This window comes from Periophthalmus magnuspinnatus, chromosome 21, assembly GCF_009829125.3.
Source record: "Periophthalmus magnuspinnatus isolate fPerMag1 chromosome 21, fPerMag1.2.pri, whole genome shotgun sequence".
NCBI lineage: Eukaryota > Metazoa > Chordata > Actinopteri > Gobiiformes > Gobiidae > Periophthalmus > Periophthalmus magnuspinnatus.
The window spans coordinates 27,412,955-27,430,896 of NC_047146.1; the positions used below are offsets into that span (position 1 = coordinate 27,412,955).

A 17,942-nucleotide genomic window follows, 5' to 3' on the forward strand; every position below is an offset into this window, starting at 1 on the left:
GAAAAAACTAGAAAAAGTATTAAAGTATCCATTTAAAATATGAACGTGTTAAAAATAAACCCCACAGCCTTTTCAGCTGCAATAAAAAAAAAAAAAAGTCCTCTTCTGCTCTCAAACCTTCCCTTAGTATGTCATGATTCTGCAAGTTTTCTGTAACCTGTCTACTAAAATGCTGCATACTAAAGTGTGTAAAATATAGTATAGTGACACCTCTTTCACAAAGGTAAAGGAACATTAGAATGTCTGAACCTGGGCTGCCAGTGTGTATATGGACAGGCCATGCGTCATGTGAGGCTCATTCTGCCTTCTGATTGGACAATTGTCTCGAGAACCAAAACACCAAATAATAATATCAACAACTTGGTCACCATGTCCTATGTTTTCAAAATTAAGAATAAATCAACATTACAGTTGTTTTCAATAAAAGCTATTTTTAACAGGTCTATCTCGTATCGAGACACAGATGATGTTACTGAAATGTAATGTGGAGGAAATTTAAGTATATTCATGTTGTCATGTTGTGTCTTTAAAAGCATTTGATCTGTGTTTGTCTACCAGACCCAGACCAGACATTAACATGTGTGAAGGCTCTGTCTCCATCCCACAGGAAACTCATTGTTGTTCTACCTGTCTAAGTGTAAAAGTTCATTATCATATGGGTGTGAAACAGTCACTCTGCTTTGAAATGTATGTAGCATTGTCATTCTGGTATAAAATAGAGATCAGAGATCAGATGCTCAGGGTTGTTGGTTGTTGAGACTTGGACTTAGACTGAGAGGGGATCTGGGGGAGAGGCCGGGAGGCTACCAGTCTGTGGCCAGTCTGTCTGTATCTGCTGTAACAAACAATACACCTTTTTTTTTTCTGTATTTCAAAACTCACCGAGCTTTGCAAATTGATTACTTTTCATCTAGAACAGTCATTTTTCCACAACAGTAAAATCTAAATTTTACATGCTGTCCCTATAAATCACAAACTGAGAAATGTAATGGTAAAGGTGTAAAAGTATATATTTTGAAACAGTTTATAACATATAACATAATTTGGAGGGCTCTACAACTGAGGGAAAAGCCTTGGAATAAGTGCCTTTTGTTTGAAGCATATCTAAATGCTACATATCTGCATAGTAATTGCATATTAGTGTGGGGATATGGCCTATGTTTTATGTTTGGTATTTGTTTTGTGTTATTTGCTGTCATGATGCCTGTTTTTCCTGTCCTCCTGTGTTCTGCACTCCTTGGTCCGCACCTGCACTAGCCGTTACGACAGAACGGTCTGGCCATGAAAGGGACCAAGCAGACTTGGGGTCGGATCCCACACCTCCGCCAGGCATTCGCACGCCACGGAAAGATCTTTGGACAAGACGACCAGGCCCTGCAGATTCTGCTGGCATGCAATCGGACCCTCACCCAGCAAGTGTCTCAACTGACCCAACAAGTTTCCCAGCTCACTAGCCAAGTCGCCGCGCTGCTCGCTGCCTCACCTGCGGTGCCTGTAGCCGCCTCTGCCGTCATTGGGACCACGGCACCGCCGGACCTTCCGGAGTCGAGGGCCTCGGACCCGGAGCCGTATTCAGATCAGCCCAGCCTGTTTCGGGGATTCTTATTTCAATGTATGTTCATGTTCCAGCAGTGCCCAACCCGTTTTACTTCAGATGCTGCCAAGATACGCTACATCTGTGGACTACTCCGGGTAAGGGCTCTCCAGTGGGCTGAGGCACGATTAGCGAACACACTTTTGGACAATTTGGATTTTGATGACTTTGTTTCCACCTTCAAACTTGTATTTGACCACCCGCACTATCAGGCCAATGCTCCTTCCCGCTTACTGACTCTTGACCAGGGCTCCAGGACGGTAGCGGACTACACTATTGAGTTCTGGACGCATGCTGCTGAGGTGGACTGGACAGACAGTGCGCTACGGGCCGCCTTCTTACGGGGCCTGAACGAGCATCTTAAGGACCCTTGCTGCTCCGCTGGACACTATCTTCCGTCCAGGGACTGCCTTGTGTCCCACCAGTGACATTTTTCCCTCCGTCCGGTCCCCCTCCTCCCACCCGTATCAGTATGTTGGGCCACCAAGAGGTGGCCCTTGGGGGGGGGGGGGGTCCTGTCATGATGCCTGTTTTTCCTGTCCTCCTGTGTTCTCTCCCCCTCCCCTACCTGTCTGCCTGGAGCTGGGCGGAGTTCCTGAATCCTCCCGCGCGCACCTGGAGTGCATCAGCGCAATTACCTTCACCTGCTGCCGAGTATATGAGGGCTCAGCAGAAGACACTCGGGGCCAGACCGTCCGCGTGTCAACGTGAATGCTCCAGCCTAGTTTTTGTATTTAGTTATAGTTGTCCGCCTGTTTGCTCATTGGAGTTTTTGCCACTTTCCAGATTCCTGCTCTTGCTCGTTCCTGCTCCTGCCTCTGCACCCCAGCTCCGGTAGAGTCGACCCTCTGCTTTGCCTCCTGCCCTGTCTTGGCTTCCGGCTTGCTTCCTGTCTCCTGCTCTGGCTCCCGCTCTCTGGATTACCCCTGCTCAGTCTTCCCTGGTCCTGTCCCTGGTCTCGTCGTGCTCCGGTCCTGGCAGTCTCTGCTCCTGCTCCGGCCCTGGTTTTCCTGCTCCTGCCCTGCCCTACGCCCGTCTGGTCTGCCTCCCACTACCTACGTCCCGTGTACGATAAACGAACTATCTGAACTGTCTTTTGCACAAACTGTGAATAAACACTGTCAACTTGCCCCAAGTCTGCACTCCTTGGTCCGCACCTGCACTAGCCGTTACGACATTTGCATGTTTTCTCCTGATTGTTTGCTCTGTTGCGTGTTGTGATTTTGCACTATTTTGATTGGATGACTTTTGGGCGTGGCCCCACCGTTTTGGCCAAACACGGGGGGAAGGACATGGATGCTGTGCACTTGTTCCAAAGGTGTGGACCTTAAAGAGGGCCCGATAAATGGATTGCGGGGTCAGTAGCACGGGAGACAGGGGAAAGGAAGGATGTACGGGGGAACGAGATACGGTGACACCGGGGTGATCCAGATCCACAATAGATATCAACTTAATTCTTGCTGTGCAAAATAAGGAGTGGGGACTTGTACAACATACATTTTAAAGTTTGGGTTTATCACCTTGCAAACTAAAGTTATAGGCGTTTTCATCTTTTATTGATGCATTCGCATTTTCAGGCGCTGAAAAGCTCATTTTTACCAACATGACTGTACTCTGATATAAGTGATCAGAACTGTGCTTTCATACATTGTGGGTGCTTCTCAAGTAAAAATGAGTAGAATCCAGCAGCAAACTCACTCATAAGTAAGTTGGTTTGTGAAGGGCACTCATATGACTTTAGGCGGAATTCAATGCAATTTCCCATAGGCACCCTGAACTTGAAAAGTGAAATTGTGAAAAATCCACAATACATATCAACTTAATTCTTGCTGTGCAAAGTAGGGCCTGGGGACTTGTACAACATACATTTTAAAGTTTGGGTTTATCACCTTGCAAACTAAAGTTATAGGCGTTTTCATCTTTTATTGATGCATTCGCATTTTCAGGCGCTGAAAAGCTCATTTTTACCAACATCACTGTACTCTGATATAAGTGATCAGAACTGTGCTTTCATACATTGTGGGTGCTTCTCGAGTAAAAATGAGTAGAATCCAGCAGCAAACTCACTCATAAGTAAGTTGGTTTGTGAAGGGCACTCATATGACTTTAGGCGGAATTCAATGCAATTTCCCATAGGCACCCTGAACTTGAAAAGTGAAATTGTGAAAAATCCACAATACATATCAACTTAATTCTTGCTGTGCAAAGTAGGGCCTGGGGACTTGTACAACATACATTTTAAAGTTTGGGTTTATCACCTTGCAAACTAAAGTTATAGGCGTTTTCATCTTTTATTGATGCATTCGCATTTTCAGGCGCTGAAAAGCTCATTTTTACCAACATCACTGTACTCTGATATAAGTGATCAGAACTGTGCTTTCATACATTGTGGGTGCTTCTCAAGTAAAAATGAGTAGAATCCAGCAGCAAACTCACTCATAAGTAAGTTGGTTTGTGAAGGGCACTCATATGACTTTAGGCGGAATTCAATGCAATTTCCCATAGGCACCCTGAACTTGAAAAGTGAAATTGTGAAAAATCCACAATACATATCAACTTAATTCTTGCTGTGCAAAGTAGGGCCTGGGGACTTGTACAACATACATTTTAAAGTTTGGGTTTATCACCTTGCAAACTAAAGTTATAGGCGTTTTCATCTTTTATTGATGCATTCGCATTTTCAGGCGCTGAAAAGCTCATTTTTACCAACATCACAGTACTCTGATATAAGTGATCAGAACTGTGCTTTCATACATTGTGGGTGCTTCTCAAGTAAAAATGAGTATAATCCAGCAGCAAACTCACTCATAAGTAAGTTGGTTTGTGAAGGGCACTCATATGACTTTAGGCGGAATTCAATGCAATTTCCCATAGGCACCCTGAACTTGAAAAGTGAAATTGTGAAAAATCCACAATACATATCAACTTAATTCTTGCTGTGCAAAGTAGGGCCTGGGGACTTGTACAACATACATTTTAAAGTTTGGGTTTATCACCTTGCAAACTAAAGTTATAGGCGTTTTCATCTTTTATTGATGCATTCGCATTTTCAGGCGCTGAAAAGCTCATTTTTACCAACATCACTGTACTCTGATATAAGTGATCAGAACTGTGCTTTCATACATTGTGGGTGCTTCTCGAGTAAAAATGAGTAGAATCCAGCAGCAAACTCACTCATAAGTAAGTTGGTTTGTGAAGGGCACTCATATGACTTTAGGCGGAATTCAATGCAATTTCCCATAGGCACCCTGAACTTGAAAAGTGAAATTGTGAAAAATCCACAATACATATCAACTTAATTCTTGCTGTGCAAAGTAGGGCCTGGGGACTTGTACAACATACATTTTAAAGTTTGGGTTTATCACCTTGCAAACTAAAGTTATAGGCGTTTTCATCTTTTATTGATGCATTCGCATTTTCAGGCGCTGAAAAGCTCATTTTTACCAACATCACTGTACTCTGATATAAGTGATCAGAACTGTGCTTTCATACATTGTGGGTGCTTCTCGAGTAAAAATGAGTAGAATCCAGCAGCAAACTCACTCATAAGTAAGTTGGTTTGTGAAGGGCACTCATATGACTTTAGGCGGAATTCAATGCAATTTCCCATAGGCACCCTGAACTTGAAAAGTGAAATTGTGAAAAATCCACAATACATATCAACTTAATTCTTGCTGTGCAAAGTAGGGCCTGGGGACTTGTACAACATACATTTTAAAGTTTGGGTTTATCACCTTGCAAACTAAAGTTATAGGCGTTTTCATCTTTTATTGATGCATTCGCATTTTCAGGCGCTGAAAAGCTCATTTTACCAACATAAATGTACTCTGATATAAGTGATCAGAACTGTGCTTTCATACATTGTGGGTGCTTCTCGAGTAAAAATGAGTATAATCCAGCAGCAAACTCACTCATAAGTAAGTTGGTTTGTGAAGGGCACTCATATGACTTTAGGCGGAATTCAATGCAATTTCCCATAGGCACCCTGAACTTGAAAAGTGAAATTGTGAAAAATCCACAATACATATCAACTTAATTCTTGCTGTGCAAAGTAGGGCCTGGGGACTTGTACAACATACATTTTAAAGTTTGGGTTTATCACCTTGCAAACTAAAGTTATAGGCGTTTTCATCTTTTATTGATGCATTCGCATTTTCAGGCGCTGAAAAGCTCATTTTTACCAACATCACTGTACTCTGATATAAGTGATCAGAACTGTGCTTTCATACATTGTGGGTGCTTCTCAAGTAAAAATGAGTATAATCCAGCAGCAAACTCACTCATAAGTAAGTTGGTTTGTGAAGGGCACTCATATGACTTTAGGCGGAATTCAATGCAATTTCCCATAGGCACCCTGAACTTGAAAAGTGAAATTGTGAAAAATCCACAATACATATCAACTTAATTCTTGCTGTGCAAAGTAGGGCCTGGGGACTTGTACAACATACATTTTAAAGTTTGGGTTTATCACCTTGCAAACTAAAGTTATAGGCGTTTTCATCTTTTATTGATGCATTCGCATTTTCAGGCGCTGAAAAGCTCATTTTTACCAACATCACTGTACTCTGATATAAGTGATCAGAACTGTGCTTTCATACATTGTGGGTGCTTCTCAAGTAAAAATGAGTATAATCCAGCAGCAAACTCACTCATAAGTAAGTTGGTTTGTGAAGGGCACTCATATGACTTTAGGCGGAATTCAATGCAATTTCCCATAGGCACCCTGAACTTGAAAAGTGAAATTGTGAAAAATCCACAATACATATCAACTTAATTCTTGCTGTGCAAAGTAGGGCCTGGGGACTTGTACAACATACATTTTAAAGTTTGGGTTTATCACCTTGCAAACTAAAGTTATAGGCGTTTTCATCTTTTATTGATGCATTCGCATTTTCAGGCGCTGAAAAGCTCATTTTTACCAACATCACTGTACTCTGATATAAGTAATAAGAACTGTGCTTTCATACATTGTGGGTGCTTCTCGAGTAAAAATGAGTAGAATCCAGCAACAAACTCACCCATAAGTAAATTGGTTTGTGAAGGGCACTCATATGACTTTAGGCGGAATTCAATGCAATTTCCCATAGTGTTAGGCGTGTTCTTATCAAAATGACGACTGGATTCGATCAGTTCAAATCTTAAAAGTTTATTCCCCTGACAGTTACAATCTAATACAGGACCCGGGGTCATATGATCTATCCCTCGTGTGTGCAGCAGGCGGTCTGTCTGCTTTTCCCTGGCCCCGTAACATAAAAATATAACATGAAACATGAATATGCAAATATTATGTTGAGTAGGTTGTCGCCCAGGTTCCTCCCTTCGGCCTCGCTCATCTCTCCGGGCTGCACCAGTCTATTTTTCCGGCCTTGAGTCTCATCCGACCACCCTGTAAAGGAGCGTCTACACACCCCAATAGCCTTCCCCAATTCATATCACACAATATTGCTTTTAGCATAGTTTCAGTATTATCACAAGATGCTCCACTCTAGTATAAACATAGTAGGCTGTCAAGGCGACATGATTCACCTCCTACAATGTTGCCTTAACTCGGTTAAAGGAGTTTCTGCAAGGGACCAACTGTCTCCCATAATTCACGTTTTACCTTTAACCTAATTTCAGTGTTAGTAGATGGTATTCAACTTTTAGTATGGTGCTTGTTAGACAACCTCCAAAAAGATACAACATTCAAAGAATATATAAATTCAGTATAAAAATGGTGATTACATAATAATATTCAAAACTTATATGATTTCAGTATCAAAAGATATATATGTATATGTGATGGCCCTAAGAAACTTTATTCAATCAATATGCATTCCATATTTTTGATATATGTGTTTGTAATGCAACTTAAAAGCTTTATTACTTGACATACCCTTCATTTCCCCCTTTTGACCTCTTCTAAGAGGTCACATCCCAGAGCAAGATAACATCATGTGGCAGCTGGTCCCCTCCGTCATCCCTCCTTCTCAGCAGAGGATACTGTCCCCTTCTGGTCCGGACTGAACTGCAGTGCTAATGACCTTAAGACACAGAGCACGAATGCAAGGCACACAACAAGCATCTCACCAGTGCAAATATAGCAAGCACGGCGACCAATGAAGTAACCAATGAGACAACCAGACCTTTCTATTTACCCAATACATTATTTAGCCACGTATTCATCGGATTTTCCACTCCAGCCGCGTTGTGCATGTCCCTAGACAACATGCGCAGTCCTTCCAGAGCCTTAGACACTGACCCATCAGGAGCTGTGTTATTAGGAATAAAGGTACAACATTGATCATTAAAAATATGACAAACCCCGCCTTTCTCTGCGAGGAGCATGTCTAGGGCCATTCTGTTTTGAAAGGCTACCAATGATGTTGGGTGGAGCTGATCGGCCAAACCTTCTACTGCGTCCCTCGTTAAGTTACTGAACTAAGCCTAAGCAAATTATAGTAAATATAATTGATGGGGTCCACATTTTTGTTTGGGGTGATCGGGAAAATTGCAGCAATTAGAGGTATATTTTCAAAGCCGGACGCTATTTGGTCCGCTAAGTTATATTCATCCAGGACCCCTCTAGGAATGCCAATAGCATCAATATAAGTGGGGTTGTTGTGGTCCAGGAGTTCTGGCATCACTGAACGTTTAGCCCTCTGAGGGTGGGGTAGAGTCTTATTAAGGTGTCCCCAGAGGGTGATGGGCATAATTAGCCGCACCATAGCACCAATGCCCGTAAATTTTGCCTTCAACTTGTACCTCAATTGCATGTCTCCGCACAGCCAATATAGATCTCCCCGTATTCTGGTGTAGGGCACTGGATTTGGCAGCTGCACCACGTGTTCACACCAGTCTTCTGGAAGCTCTCCCCACTGCAAAGATTCATGATCGCCTTTAGTAGAATTGAAACAGATATGATTAGCTCATACTGGAGTGAACATCGGGGGCTGCACAGGCTTTTTCTGGAGAGGGTATAATTTGGACAAGTCAATACATATTTCATTCTCTTTAGTGTTATTACTGTCAAATAGGTTCAACATACAATCATACCCATGATGATCGTCTAGGTGAATTGGCACAGGGTGGGTCTTCAGAGTCGGTCTGGCCGATGAGCACACAATACAATCTGTAAAGTTGGTCACTTTGTATAGTTAACACTGGGGGAACCACCCCCTTTTTTAACAGGGCATTTGGAGTCTTGCAATAAACAACGGAAGATAAATCAAATTGGAATGCAAGGGATGGCCCCTTGGTGTCCTGTATGGTCATTTTGACATACTTATCACATTCTGAGATTGACCGTGGGTCAAGTTTTAGGAGAATCTTTTCCACATTGGTTTGTACATGTTTTTGATTTGCTTCCCAGAGAAGGATGGTGAAGGCAACCAGCACACCCACAATCAATATCACTACAATTCCCCATTTCCCCCTTTTGCTCAGGGGGAGCTCCATGCAATCTAAAATAGCTGTGCGTGTGTGTGAGTGTACTTAACCTTCCGCCAGGACGTATTACCAAACCATGTACAGGGAGGAGAGACCAAAGCCTAACACCACACCTGGAGTTTAAAACCGTCGAACGTCACCGGAGCAAACAAAATACACCTATGGAAATATGTAAAAAGAGAACAAACAAACAAACAAACAATTATCAAAAGTTCAAGGGTCCACCGGTCTGGTCTGTGTTAGATGAAACCACTTATGGCCTTTGCCTTCCAACCGGACAGCCCTGTCGGTGTGAGCAGTCACTCTGTATGGGCCAGTCCAGCATGGTTCAGACCACTTATGAGACAGAACTTTCAGATAGACCTCAGAGGGTGGAGGCAGAGCAGCCTCCTTGGTGGACACCTCCAGCCGTTCTTCCGACACCTGAGAAGAAAAAACTAGATAACAGATGCCGCAATTGATTCCAGTATGGCTTGTACTGGAGATTTGGAAGGGGCTCCTCTTCCTGTGGTACCAATGTAGCCCCTGGCCCTGGCATCAAACGTCCAGTGAGCAAGTCATAAGGAGAGAAACCAGTAACTTTGTTAATAGACTATCTCACTGCCAGAAGAGCCAGGGGTAGGGCGTGGAGCCAATTAAGCCCTGAAGTAGAACAGATCTTAGCCAATTTGTCTGTTAAAGTGTTCAGCCCGTCCTTGACTTTCAGGATGATACACAGAACCAAATTTATGACACAGACCAAGCATTTTTTCAACCTTTTGAAGAGCATGGTCGTGGAAATGTGTACCATTATCAGACCTAATCAGAGCTGGAAAGCCATGAGTAGGAATATAATGATTAATCATGACCTTGATCACAGAAGAGTATCCTCGCGGTTCACAGAATAGGCTTCAGGTCAGATACATTCTAAGCTGTTTTTATTCAGTTTAGGTTAGTTTACCCTTACCAGTCACCAGGGGGTTCTCAGAGACTCTGGACCTATTGGGAGAGAACTATAGACTTAAGTTAGTCAGTGCTTTGTAATCCAGACCTTATGAATTTGAAGATTTTTAAGGACACTTGTTTCAGGTTGGAGAGGAGTGTCCATCCTTTTCCTAATTAAGATCTCATGTAAAGAGAAATCAAGAATGCTGGCTGTGGATCACGTTGCCATCAGCGCTAATGGCAAAGCATCCAACCATGTCATTCTGGTAAAGTTCATGTTTTATTTCCCCATTTGCTCAAGTGATGAGGCCCCCCTCTATAAAATATAGCCATATGTAACAGTCTGTCAAGTTGTCAGGTGGTCTATTGTGACACTTATTTGTCCTGTTGGTTACATATTTGGTACATATTTGTCATATCTGTGCCAGTCCAAATACTGAGCTCGAGTCAATAACCTGCCAGTGTCTATCAGTTCTATTGAATGTTCAGTTGTTTGTACAGTGCTGGTGGTAAATCCCTTCTGTGCCTATTGAGAGGCATCAGTGTGTATAAGATGCCATAATTACTGCCTAAACCATAACTGTCCTTTGTTAATGTTGTCCAGTTTAGCTGTATATTATATCAACTGCAACCTCCTCGTCCAGTTTAGCCTTAAGTTATATAACCTGCAACCTCCCCCTTTTTAACAACTTTATTTTATTTGATCAACATTCATATAATTCAAACATTCATTCACAGCAATAATTTATTCTATTTGTAAATACTTAACATTATTTAAAACCAGGTTTTGATTAAGATTTAAATGGGACTTATTTCTTTCAGATTTTTCCTAGTGTTTAATTATCTTTAAATTTAGACACATTCATACTGCTGAACATTTTGTTTTTCATATGTCAGATGTATTGAAATGGCTTTATTGTGACTACCCTATTTAGTTGTTGTTGTTAGCTCAATTGTTTTACGAGCATTAAAAAGCCACTGTTTTATGTTCTGATAATATAATTCAGTTTAAAATACAAAGTTCAAACACATTCAGGAGCATTAACATTTTGATCTAATATAAAGTATCATAGTATATGAACTAAACATTTACACCAAACTATTTAAAGCCTTTCAGACCCCAGCGGTCTCAGATTTCACACATAATAAAGCTACATATTTCTCTCCACATTGGAAATTCTACTGTCTAAAAACTTTGGTTTCTAATTTTGTTAATTGTGGCCATTCTAAATGCCATTTCAAATGCGTTGCATATGCATTATGTAGCAGCCCCAGTTTGACAGCGCTGATGTACAATGAAAAGAAACAGCCTAAATAATGTTATATTGATATATGATTATTTTCAGGAATGGAGGAAAACTATTTCAAATAAATGAATACACTTCTAAATTTTGAAATTAAGTTAAAAAACAAAATCTTTGACTGTGTGGATCCGAGAACAGGCTCCAGTCATGAGTGCCCAGGTAAACACAGCCCAAACGCAGCAGCAGAGACAGTTCTATGGTGCCTTTAGAGGAGCAGCAGAGCACTTGAAGCTTTTGATTCAGTTCATTCATTTGTCATGTGACCAGTAGTGGAGGAGCCCAGTCCACAGATGAGTTTCAGAGCCATCAGGACTTTCTTTGGTTTTAGTTCAGTTCATGTTTCTCAGTGACGCAGCAGCCATGTTTAGACAGTCTTTAGACAACAGCAGAGCAGAGCCAGTCCAGGTCATGTGACCTTTCAGTTCAGAGCTGGAGCGATGCACCCAGAGAGCCACTGCACTCAGACCACGCCCACCCAGACACAACAGGCCAAAGACCCATCCCAAATCCACTTCAGTCAAAACTAAAATCTATTCAAAGTCTATTCCAACTTGCATGGACAAGTTGTTCATTTTCACCTCCAAAAAAATGTGTAAACAGTTTGCATAAGAAATCTGTATCTATATTACAATATCCTAAAGTTAAAGTGAGGAATTTTCAATAATTATAAAGACATGGTTTGAATTATTTACTTAAATTTCAGCATGATCTAATTAAACAAAAATTCTTCTAACGTTTACTCGAATGCTAAAATAAATCATTCACTGTCAGATGAGTTTAAAACATACTGCTCTCTTCTTTGCATTGTACAAACATCATCAACTGTGGCACTTTAACCATTGGTCTTGTATCATGTAGGTGTGGTTAAACTCAAGTTTAATTATATTGCTGGGATCATTATTTGGTAAATTGCTTTCATTTTAAACCACTCACAGAGGCACCAATATGGGATAAAGTGTATTTATTCATCATTTATCATCAGTACAATTTTGTTTGACATTTTTGATCATGGGTTCAGATTGTATTTTATAACTATGTCTGTTCATTTGTTCTGTGTCCACATTTCGTTCTTTAGCTCGATAGAGATAGTTACAGATTTTCTGAACTGCAGCTTTAATGTAGTCACAAGCAGCACTGATAGTTATTACACAAATCCCTCATATTTTAGACTGAATTATATTATGATATAATCTAATAGTACAACAATATTTTAGTATAATAATATCTTATCCTAGGATGCCTCCAATCTGCAACTCGTTTGCACCCTTTAAAAACTCTCCCACTCTTTAAACACTGTCTTGCTCAGTTTAAGAACTTTCCCATTACTTTACAAGACTTTCCTGTCACTTTACTATGTCTAATACAAGTCTGTCAGTCCATGTTTCTTTTGTCATAGTAGCGGTACAATTATGTTTGTACATTGTCAATTCTGTCCGTCTCTAAGTCTGATTTACACACCTGTAATTTGGACTATTGGGAATGGAAATGTTAGTATAAATGTAATGTATGGATCCAAACCTTTCACCACACAGAGGTCCCACCAGATTTGACCTTGTCCACCCAACGCAGAGGCCAAGACGTCTGTGCGGGGTGGGGGTTCCAGCAGGACATGTGTGATTTCAGTTTTAAAGACTCGACACTTCTAGACCCCAGGTTTTCACCTTTATTTTCTCCTCCCCCAAATGCAGCCTATGCGGTTTCTGCTCCAGCCAATACTCCATGCGGTAAAGGCTAAAAAAGAGAAGTCAGAGACCCAAGCCACCCACAGTGATTCCAAAAGAAGAAGTTCTGTCCCTGCCAGTTTATCCAAATATTGCTCAGCTGAGTGGGTCCCAGGCCCAGGGCCCCAAGCCCCCACAGTCCAAATGTCTAGTCAGAATGCACACTATCCGTCCATGTTGTACTGTATTATTTCAACTCGGTGACCCTAAACCTACACAATTATAAGAAAACTCCACTTTAGACTATTGCACCTGCCTGGTATAACTCACTTTATCACCCAAAAAATGTTAAACACAATCAGCTCACCTTGTCGGGGAGCGGCACAATTTACTGGTTTCTCAAAAGACTATACGTCTCCGGGCACAATTTATCTTATCACATAAACACACACACACACACACACGTTCAGCGCACCACGCCGGGTCGCCTATCTAATCTATTCTGCTCACCACGCCGGGTAGCCTATCTAATTTCAGCGCACCACGCCGGGTCGCCTACCTAATCTATTTTGCTCACCACGCCGGGTAGCCTATCTAATTTCAGCGCACCACGCCGGGTCGCCCACACACACACACACACACACACGTTCAGCGCACCACGCCGGGTCGCCTATCTAATCTATTCAGCTCACCACGCCGGGTAGCCTATCTAATTTCAGCGCACCACGCCGGGTCGCCTACCTAATCTATTTTGCTCACCACGCCGGGTAGCCTATCTAATTTCAGCGCACCACGCCGGGTCGCCTATCTAATCTATTCAGCTCAGTACTGTATCTAATTTAAACATATACAATATTAGCACATAAGCACACAAACACTTTCAGGTCGCTGCACAGAAATACTTAGGTCTCATATTTTACACCAGGCAGGGCAAAACTCTCAATTGCATAACAATCTAAAACACACCAAGTTCACCAAGTTGAGCAACACATAAGATCTAAATCTCAACATGTCCTCTATCAGATAAAAACCTTCAACACAACACAACACAACACCACATCACACAAGTTCACCACATCATATGACCCCGGGTCTGCTCTTGTTATGATATTAACACTTTTAAAAGAGAAAAATATATATATATGCTCACCTTGTCTGGACCGCTCTTATACGATAATAGCGCCTTTAATACATGTTCACCTCCACTGGGCAGCACCTCTCTCCTTAATTTTGATATGTCCAATAGCAGAAATTCGGTTCCTTATCACAACAGGCTTTCTGCTCACCTTTCAGAGTTGGCGGCCGCACTTGGAGAGAAGTCCTGTCCGAGCGGAGGCGCGCGGAGTCCTACTCCCCTCGCGCAGTTGTTTACGGCGTCAGTTTTGATCACGTCGGGCTCACCAATTGTTAGGCGTGTTCTATCAAAATGACGACTGGATTCGATCAGTTCAAATCTTAAAAGTTTATTCCCCTGACAGTTACAATCTAATACAGGACCCGGGGTCATATGATCTATCCCTCGTGTGTGCAGCAGGCGGTCTGTCTGCTTTTCCCTGGCCCCGTAACATAAAAATATAACATGAAACATGAATATGCAAATATTATGTTGAGTAGGTTGTCGCCCAGGTTCCTCCCTTCGGCCTCGCTCATCTCTCCGGGCTGCACCAGTCTATTTTTCCGGCCTTGAGTCTCATCCGACCACCCTGTAAAGGAGCGTCTACACACCCCAAATAGCCTTCCCCAATTCATATCACACAATATTGCTTTTAGCATAGTTTCAGTATTATCACAAGATGCTCCACTCTAGTATAAACATAGTGGCTGTCAGGCGACATGATTCACCTCCTACAATGTTGCCTTAACTCGGTTAAAGGAGTTTCTGCAAGGGACCAACTGTCTCCCATAATTCACGTTTTACCTTTAACCTAATTTCAGTGTTAGTAGATGGTATTCAACTTTTAGTATGGTGCTTATTAGACAACCTCCAAAAAGATACAACATTCAAAGAATATATAAATTCAGTATAAAAATGGTGATTACATAATAATATTCAAAACTTATATGATTTCAGTATCAAAAGATATATATGTATATGTGATGGCCCTAAGAAACTTTATTCAATCAATATGCATTCCATATTTTTGATATATGTGTTTGTAATGCAACTTAAAAGCTTTATTACTTGACATACCCTTCAATAGGCACCCTGAACTTGAAAAGTGAAATTGTGAAAAATCCACAATACAAATCAACTTAATTCTTGCTGTGCAAAGTAGGGCCTGGGGACTTGTACAACATACATTTTAAAGTTTGGGTTTATCACCTTGCAAACTAAAGTTATAGGCGTTTTCATCTTTTATTGATGCATTCGCATTTTCAGGCGCTGAAAAGCTCATTTTTAAAAAACATCACTGTACTCTGATATAAGTGATCAGAACTGTGCTTTCATACATTGTGGGTGCTTCTCGAGTAAAAATGAGTAGAATCCAGCAGCAAACTCACTCATAAGTAAGTTGGTTTGTGAAGGGCACTCATATGACTTTAGGCGGAATTCAATGCAATTTCCCATAGGCACCCTGAACTTGAAAAGTGAAATTGTGAAAAATCCACAATACATATCAACTTAATTCTTGCTGTGCAAAGTAGGGCCTGGGGACTTGTACAACATACATTTTAAAGTTTGGGTTTATCACCTTGCAAACTAAAGTTATAGGCGTTTTCATCTTTTATTGATGCATTCGCATTTTCAGGCGCTGAAAAGCTCATTTTTACCAACATCACTGTACTCTGATATAAGTGATCAGAACTGTGCTTTCATACATTGTGGGTGCTTCTCGAGTAAAAATGAGTATAATCCAGCAGCAAACTCACTCATAAGTAAGTTGGTTTGTGAAGGGCACTCATATGACTTTAGGCGGAATTCAATGCAATTTCCCATAGGCACCCTGAACTTGAAAAGTGAAATTGTGAAAAATCCACAATACATATCAACTTAATTCTTGCTGTGCAAAGTAGGGCCTGGGGACTTGTACAACATACATTTTAAAGTTTGGGTTTATCACCTTGCAAACTAAAGTTATAGGCGTTTTCATCTTTTATTGATGCATTCGCATTTTCAGGCGCTGAAAAGCTCATTTTTACCAACATCACTGTACTCTGATATAAGTGATCAGAACTGTGCTTTCATACATTGTGGGTGCTTCTCGAGTAAAAATGAATAGAATCCAGCAGCAAACTCACTCATAAGTAAGTTGGTTTGTGAAGGGCACTCATATGACTTTAGGCGGAATTCAATGCAATTTCCCATAGGCACCCTGAACTTGAAAAGTGAAATTGTGAAAAATCCACAATACATATCAACTTAATTCTTGCTGTGCAAAGTAGGGCCTGGGGACTTGTACAACATACATTTTAAAGTTTGGGTTTATCACCTTGCAAACTAAAGTTATAGGCGTTTTCATCTTTTATTGATGCATTCGCATTTTCAGGCGCTGAAAAGCTCATTTTTACCAACATCACTGTACTCTGATATAAGTGATCAGAACTGTGCTTTCATACATTGTGGGTGCTTCTCGAGTAAAAATGAGTAGAATCCAGCAGCAAACTCACTCATAAGTAAGTTGGTTTGTGAAGGGCACTCATATGACTTTAGGCGGAATTCAATGCAATTTCCCATAGGCACCCTGAACTTGAAAAGTGAAATTGTGAAAAATCCACAATACATATCAACTTAATTCTTGCTGTGCAAAGTAGGGCCTGGGGACTTGTACAACATACATTTTAAAGTTTGGGTTTATCACCTTGCAAACTAAAGTTATAGGCGTTTTCATCTTTTATTGATGCATTCGCATTTTCAGGCGCTGAAAAGCTCATTTTTACCAACATCACTGTACTCTGATATAAGTGATCAGAACTGTGCTTTCATACATTGTGGGTGCTTCTCAAGTAAAAATGAGTATAATCCAGCAGCAAACTCACTCATAAGTAAGTTGGTTTGTGAAGGGCACTCATATGACTTTAGGCGGAATTCAATGCAATTTCCCATAGGCACCCTGAACTTGAAAAGTGAAATTGTGAAAAATCCACAATACATATCAACTTAATTCTTGCTGTGCAAAGTAGGGCCTGGGGACTTGTACAACATACATTTTAAAGTTTGGGTTTATCACCTTGCAAACTAAAGTTATAGGCGTTTTCATCTTTTATTGATGCATTCGCATTTTCAGGCGCTGAAAAGCTCATTTTTACCAACATGACTGTACTCTGATATAAGTGATCAGAACTGTGCTTTCATACATTGTGGGTGCTTCTCGAGTTCATACATTGTGGGTGCTTCTCGAGTAAAAATGAGTAGAATCCAGCAGCAAACTCACTCATAAGTAAGTTGGTTTGTGAAGGGCACTCATATGACTTTAGGCGGAATTCAATGCAATTTCCCATAGGCACCCTGAACTTGAAAAGTGAAATTGTGAAAAATCCACAATACATATCAACTTAATTCTTGCTGTGCAAAGTAGGGCCTGGGGACTTGTACAACATACATTTTAAAGTTTGGGTTTATCACCTTGCAAACTAAAGTTATAGGCGTTTTCATCTTTTATTGATGCATTCGCATTTTCAGGCGCTGAAAAGCTCATTTTTACCAACATCACTGTACTCTGATATAAGTGATCAGAACTGTGCTTTCATACATTGTGGGTGCTTCTCGAGGTAAAAATGAGTATAATCCAGCAGCAAACTCACTCATAAGTAAGTTGGTTTGTGAAGGGCACTCATATGACTTTAGGCGGAATTCAATGCAATTTCCCATAGGCACCCTGAACTTGAAAAGTGAAATTGTGAAAAATCCACAATACATATCAACTTAATTCTTGCTGTGCAAAGTAGGGCCTGGGGACTTGTACAACATACATTTTAAAGTTTGGGTTTATCACCTTGCAAACTAAAGTTATAGGCGTTTTCATCTTTTATTGATGCATTCGCATTTTCAGGCGCTGAAAAGCTCATTTTTACCAACATCACTGTACTGTG

The 17,942-nt window shown here is 41.1% G+C and overlaps 1 protein-coding gene across 1 annotated transcript in view; it reads right to left on the bottom strand.

Annotated features, from left to right (window-relative positions):
• Nucleotides 1–7,550: 7,550 nt before the first annotated feature.
• Nucleotides 7,551–17,942, bottom strand: part of LOC129457276 (uncharacterized) — a 19,509-nt gene continuing 9,117 nt past the window's right edge. Inside the window, 6 exon segments of the mRNA XM_055230396.1 lie at nt 7,551–7,617; nt 8,339–8,451; nt 9,136–9,181; nt 9,297–9,445; nt 9,624–9,721; nt 9,969–10,000. Coding sequence (XP_055086371.1) covers nt 7,551–7,617; nt 8,339–8,451; nt 9,136–9,181; nt 9,297–9,445; nt 9,624–9,721; nt 9,969–10,000 — 505 coding nt within the window.